The sequence below is a fragment of the Dromaius novaehollandiae genome, chromosome W, assembly GCF_036370855.1.
Source record: "Dromaius novaehollandiae isolate bDroNov1 chromosome W, bDroNov1.hap1, whole genome shotgun sequence".
NCBI classification, from domain to species: domain Eukaryota; kingdom Metazoa; phylum Chordata; class Aves; order Casuariiformes; family Dromaiidae; genus Dromaius; species Dromaius novaehollandiae.
Genome location: NC_088130.1, coordinates 67348652 through 67355603, shown reverse-complemented (window position 1 = coordinate 67355603; position 6952 = coordinate 67348652). Strand labels below are relative to the sequence as shown.

General features: G+C 42.8%; 1 protein-coding gene across 10 annotated transcripts in view; it reads left to right on the top strand.

Moving 5' to 3' along the window:
• The window catches only part of LOC112994495 (E3 SUMO-protein ligase PIAS2), a 32125-nt gene continuing 25173 nt past the window's right edge, over window positions 1-6952 (top strand). For all 10 annotated transcript variants that reach the window (XR_010385699.1, XR_010385697.1, XR_010385698.1 and 7 more), the window contains exon 1: window positions 1-156. Coding sequence is in view for 7 of the 10 variants with exons in the window: in XM_064500363.1 (XP_064356433.1) it covers window positions 133-156 (24 nt within the window). In the remaining 3 variants the exon portion in view is untranslated. The remainder of the gene's footprint in view (window positions 157-6952) is intronic.

The window sequence follows — 6952 nt, the reverse complement described above, 5'->3', positions numbered from 1 at the left end:
CCCCCCCCCCCCGTCGCCGCCGGCGCCGCCCTCCGCCGTCACGTGCCGGGGGCGCGCACAGGGTGCACGATGGTGGCGGCCGCGGCGGGGCCCGGCGACGGCGGCGGCGGCGGCAGCAGCAGCGGGTAGAAAATGGCGGATTTCGAGGAGCTGCGGGTGAGGAGGGCGCGAGGCGGCGGGCGAAGCGCGCGGCCAAGATGTCGCCCGGCCCTTCCCGCCGCCGGCCCTTCCTGCGGGGCGCGGGCAGCCGCCGCCGCGCATCCCCTGCGGCGCCGGGGCGGCCGCGGCGGCAGCCCGTAACGGCCCGCCGGAACCAACGCGGGGCGCCGCGGCCGCCTTCGCCTTCCCGCGGGCGGGCGGGAGCGGCGCCGCCGTTAGCGCGGCCTCGGCCGGCGGCGGATGCGGGGCGGCGGGGCGCTCCCCGCCTCGCCCCGGGGGTCCCGGCTGGGCTCTGCCGGGGGGGGAGGGCGCGCCCGGTTTCCATTTCCACGTTAATTTTTTTAATTTAATACAATTTTTTCCTTTTCCGACATCTTAAAAGTCAGCTTGGCGGTTGCGGCCCGAGCTGCGGGGGAAGCCGCCTGCGGCAGCCTGTGCCCGGCGAGGCGGCGTGCGGCCCGCCCGCGGGCACTGCCCAGCTCCTCGCCGCCTTTTTTATTCATTAACCGTTTTCTGATGGCGAAAGATGCCCTTCTCGAGCGCGAACTGTGGTATTTCTTTGCAGACCTGTTCGGCCGTCTTTGGTCGGACGCCTTTTGTGTCCGGCTTGTGGACTTTCCCTGGCAGATTTCTGAAGGGGGGGGGGGGGGGGGCCTTGGATATCTTAAGGTGTGTGCGAGAACAGCTAACTGCATCGTCTGTTCTGTGTATTTCTATTTTATATATATATATATATACACATACATACACACACGGATATGTATATAATCTCCACTCAAAGGCCTTTCCATTTCTTGAAGGATCTGTTAGTATCTTTGTTAGGAGAATGTATGTCCTTAGGTAGCATCCGCGCCTGCCAGAGTGCTGCCTATTGAATGCACCGTGAACGCTGAAGTCCTCCCCCCTGCCTAGGCTTTTATACAAAATGGAGGGGGGGGAGGAGGAAAAAAAAAATCCCATTAAATATGAACCAGTGTGAGATAGGTTTTAGTGGAGAGAGAGGTCTGATGGCTGACCTGGCTTGTAGCAGTCTGACCAGCAGTAGGAAATATGCTGCAATCACCGGAGAATTTCCTTTACTGAGGCTTTAAGGCTTCTTCCAGGACTAACACCGCTTTGGTTGAAGCGACTGTGGTGTCAGTGAGGAGCTCAGTTGTTTCTGTCAGACTGTTATTACTGTGTTGCCTTCCCCCCATCTTAATTTTGGAAGGGGGGTGGGAGGGGGAAATAGAGCAACACTTCTGAAGCCTTAAGCTGTAAAAATATTTTTTTTAAACATTCTTGTTTGTGTTTACTTATTTTCTCATTTGCTGTCCTGACTCATTTCTAGCTCTCTCTCCAACATCTTTCAAACTTGTGTAGCTACATTGGTGGCTAAAACCCCAGTGTTTGTAGAGGAGGTTACTCATTTATGTAGCACCTCTTCTGGGCACTTGAACCAGAGACATGATTTGCTTCTTCTGAAGCACTGTGCTCGCTTACCTAGATGTGTAAGAGCATTGATAGACTCTTATTGGGACCCGGGTGTCTAAGTACCTTTGAAATGTAGATACGCACCTGAGTTGCTTGCCAAAAGTAACACAGGCAGTATGGAAGGAAAAAGGAACTGGGTTTCAGGCCAGCTGCAGGACTACCCTTTCTTCGCTGGAGATTATAGGGTATTGGAAGTTAAATACCAGTCTGAAGAAACCTCTTTTGATGTTTCCATTCATCTTATCTCTAAACCGGAGTGCCTGTGAAAGGAATCCACTAGTCTGGAGCTTGTCTAAATGTCTGCTCAGCACACAGCTGATAGTAATTCGTGGTCCATTTTGGGAAACCTCTGGATATTTTTTGGAAGAAAATGTAGAAGACTGCCTTTTGTCTTCAAGGCCTTTACTACTGCTGATAAATCTTTGGGAAAGGGGGCGGGTATATCTAGCAGATACTCAACTTGTTTGTTTTATTTCTGACAATGTCTTCCTGCTTTTGGCCAAACAGTGGTGTGGGTTCTTTTTTTTTCTTTTTTTTTGGTGGGATTTTTTTTTCCTTCTTATCCTCATCTTCCATGAATTGACCTTCAGGAGCAATCTTAAACTGCTGCTTTATAGATTAACCTACAGGATTTTTTTATGGCAGTACTGTTTGCTGCTCTCATGTTGATTGCAGCTTCCTGTAATATCTGATCTCTACTTGCCTTATAAAAGGACACTAGGGCAGTTTGGAGAGTTGAATTTCTTTTAGTAAGCTGTTAGAGACTCAGAGTTGTGTCTTAAATCCTGTTTTTGAGAGAAGCTCGCAGGGGCAGCATGTTTCTATTCTCAAGCTGAAACATCATTTTAATATTAGTTAGTGCCCCCCCTGCCATCATTTGGATCTTTAAAAATTCTGTGGAGCCATGACTCAAAGGGTTGTAGCTGTAAGAAGGCTGTGTGAAGGAAAACCAAGAGATTCATGAGAACCTGTTGTTACATTGTGCCTTTTGTGAATATTTACTTAAAGATTCAGAAATAGTTGTAACCATAGTCACTTCTTTTCAAGGTATTGTGGAAAAAAAGTCCAAGGTAAGGCTTACCCTTAAAGACCTTAAGCTTGGAAGAGGGAGAGGCTACTTCAGATAAAGCCTCTATTAATTAGTAGTTTAAATGCTATAAGTTATTGGTTTGTGGAGTATTAAGGAGTTGATGGTGAGATGACATGGTGAGTGCCACTTCTTTCACTTTATTTTTTTAGTTTAGAAATATAATTTCCAGACCAGCTGTTCACGGTTGTTTCTAAACATGGCTCATACCTTTTCCATAATCTTTGCTCAGGAGTAGCCCTATGAATGCCAAAGGGATTATGTAGGTAAAGATGGACTTGGAACAGAGGTCAGCAGCCTGGAGGCCAAAGATGGCATGTGGACAGATTTTTTTGAACAGAATATAATGCCCAGGAACTGGGAACTACAGCTCGTTTTGACAGCTGTCTGTGAGAAAATGATTACAACTTCTACCAAATTCTTAATTTGCCAAGATATGCTTGAAGCTATGGTTTGAATCTAAGTAAAACCTTGTAAATAAGGTGATGTGGTTGTATTCTGCTTGGAGCCAGAAGATTCTCTCTCATCCTGAGTTTCTGCTGGTGTCCTGACTCTGATTTGGTAGAGAACAGGACAGTCTGCATGCTATCCTTGACAGGCTGCTGATCTCTAGTTCAGAAGACAAAGGTTTTTGAAGTAATTTTAAGTAATGTATTATGGTGTAGTGATGTAGTATGGAAAATAAACTCTTTATAGGCAAACAATTATGCCTGTGCCAGAACTGATTTGTGTGACGCTATTGGTAATTTCACAGCCATTTAGAAAAAGATATTTTAGAAGAGACGGAAGTGTGCCTATATATCCTATGGGGAGATGGAGAATTTAACAAAAGTAGCGGAAAATGAGGGTTTAGAAATACTGAAAATATGTCCCATACTTTTAGTTTTTCCTCTTGCACGTCCAGTACTGAAGTTCTACAGTCAAAAATTGGTGAGTAGTATGGTTCAGATACCATATTGAAATATAAAATCAGAGGTCAGTCTTGCATGTATTAGATCTCTCTTTCCTAACAGAATCGGTGTCTTGTCGCTGCTCTGGCTTTATTCTGCCAGTCTGGGTGGACGGTGTTTGCCTTCTTGGCCAGGTGAAGCTGTGCCTAGTGCTGTCCGGTATGCTGGGAATACAGTGAAGGTGCTGTGTTACAACTGAGGAATGAGAGAGATGATGGTGATAATATGCCAAAGAGCAAATCCTTATAGGTGCATGTCCTATTTGACATAGTCTTCTCAACAATAACATTTAAATCTGTGGTTATAACATGTTGCGGATATAAGCATGTATTTTAAAGCTTGGGTTCTAAATGGTTGGTAGAGAAGAAAACGCTGGGAGCTATTTGCATGTGTCCATTTAAAGCTGTATTGCCAAACACCTTTTTTTTGTACTCATGTTAATAATATTATCTGTGCCAGCTGGTATGGGAGTTTAACTTCTCGCTTGAACCCCATGTGTTAATCTGGGGTGAACTTAAAATGGTAGAATGTAATGGACAGACTAGACGCAAGGAATTTCTGCGTTGGTGATGTAGTGATCTTTAGGTTGCAATTAACATACTCAGCCTAGTTAAAAAGGTAAGTTATTAACAGTATTTTATTAGAGGTTATCTTGCATCTATGCTTCATTCTCCTGTGCTTCCTAAATGCGCAGTAACCTAATCAAGCCAGAGATCAAACCTTAAAATATCCATGTATTGAGAATAATTAGCAATTAGTGCTCAAACTGTGATACTGTGGTAGGGAGAGGCATGAGATGTGATTTTTTTTTTTTTTTTTTTTAAAAAAAAAAAAAAAGGGGGGCAGAGTGTAATGAAATGGATCAAGCTTTATTTTGAGGGACTTCTTTCAATTGAACGTAAGTGTTTGATTTAGGATTTATATCGTGGTGTTAGGTGCATGCAACTTTGAAGAATCTAATACCTAACTTAGGTAGCAGACTAGAGTTAATACAAAGTGAAATCCCCATAATACTGAGGACCTGATGTTCCTGCTGTCTCTGCACTGTTTTGGCCTTCAGAGCTGCTCTTACTACTTACTTTGCTACTTGCTAATGCAGATTTTACCAGAGGCATCTTCATTCTTTCCCAGAACTTCCAGCTTTATATTTCTACTACCTCAGTTTACAGAATATGTTTGCATTTATATTTAGGGTTAGCATAGAGGTCATTTTCAACCACCTCAAGACATGAGTTGCTCTTTCTTACAAATATCTTGCATTTGTAACGCACCTGAAACAGTATGCATGCTAATTTGCTGCAAAACTTGTCAAAAGTGAGCTGCTCTCTGTTAATGAGTGGCTGGGAAAAGGGCTCAAAGTTGGGAGCGGAGGCTTGTAGGTTTGATCCTTAGTGTCTTCCTTCCCTATATAATCTTCAGACTTTTCAGAAAGAAAATGGTGGAGCAGGACTGTTTGGTGGAGACCAACTAGAGCTTTTGAGTTGGTTTGGATTGCATCTGTGGCTTCAAGCGTAGGGTTTGTGACTTACGTAGTTAAGGTTGCCCCAGAAGCTATATTCATTGTCCTTGACTACGGTAGACACATGTCAGGAATTTAACAGACGTTCTTGGCTACCTTTCATCCAAATGTGCATGTAAGTACAATAACAGTGTTAAATAGCAGGGGAGTGTGGAGAATCATGTGTCTCTTGTTTAGAAATGGCTTGATCCCTTCTCCTGCTCTGAAGCATGCCTTCCATTAATTTTGGTGGAGTATCAGCATTTCCTGGGTTCCCTAACGCCATCCCTATTAAATGGGTGCACTTCTAGATGCACCTACAGCTTACTGCTCTGAAACAATATTTCTGCTTATGAGTCGTGGTTGTTACAATTTAAAAAAAAAAAAACAAAAAACTGAAACTTCTTATGACCTTCAAGAATGCATTTTGAGGTTAGGGGAAAGTTTTTTGGAGTATCAAAGTACTTGACATATCAGGACTAATTTCCTTTCTTAAGGCTCAGTCTAACTATTTTGTGTTTATGGAGAAACAGTAAAAATAAAGTAGCTTTGGCCTTCTGTGTTGGAAAAACTTTTATTGGAATGTGTATCTGTGAAGAACTTAAGAGAAAATTGATGGCATTTACATGACAACTTGAATGCCTCATCTTGATTCAGTGGTGTGAAAAACATGCTAATAGGTTGGCTGCAATCTTCTGCAATTCCAGTAGAACCCCAGAAGAAAATGATTTGGTGAGGTTTATTTGAAGTAATCTGCTTTGTACCATGATTATATATGCTTAGGAGCAACTGTTATGTGTTCATAAAACCTTATTGATTATGATGTGTCCACTTTGGTATACCCGTAAATGAAATGATGAGCTAAGTTATGTAGATCAGACTTGCCATATTTTCACACAAGCAATTATTATTGCCTTAGTGGGGACATAGAATCAGCTTTAGGGGGAAAATGTTGCAAAAGCCGTTGTTTAATTCCAGTAAAATTCATTTTTGCAAGACTCTTCTTTCAAAAGCACATGTAAGATTTTTTTGCGTGGCTGGGCAAAAATGTATTTTCTTATACTCCCAAGCATTTTTAATAGAGGCATTACTCAATTTAAAATCTTGCTGACTGTGATATTGAAGTCAGCGTGTGACTTCTAATAAAATGAAATCCATCTTGTAACAAAGTGCTAGTTTGTAGAATTTCCACATAAAATGTTAGCTGTTTCCAGGCATGATTGACTGCACATTTCACCTTGATTAACTTGCAGGAATGCAGTGAAGGCAGCAGTAAGGGTAATAGAAAATATGTTGCAGGGCGTACTGCTTCCTTAATCTCAACGTAAAGGATTATTTTTATCCATTTGTGTTTTGATTATAGAATCAGACTTACTCTCCCTATCTGAGACAAAGGAGTTGATGTTACTACCAAGCTTATGCAACTGTCTGTAGATAACAGTTCGCAGTAAATACTTTAATATCAGTGTTCTCTTTTATAATTAACAACATCTTTCTCTTATGTGGCATGACTATAAAGTTGTTATAGTACTTCAGGCTATTTTTAAAGACTACTGAGAAGTTTAATTTTCTTCACTGTGCTTGGCTGAGTCTAAGGAAATGTAACAAGGGAAGAACGGGTGGCAAGAAACCTTTCCGGCAGCTTGCGAATGAACTCTAGATTTCTGTTCATTCTCCATCTCCTTTTTTGCTTGTATTGTTTTGCTGTTGTGAGAAGTTGCTGGGTTGAAATTAAGATGACATCTGCCCTTGGCCTCTCTTTCTTCAAAAGTTAGGGTGAGCCAC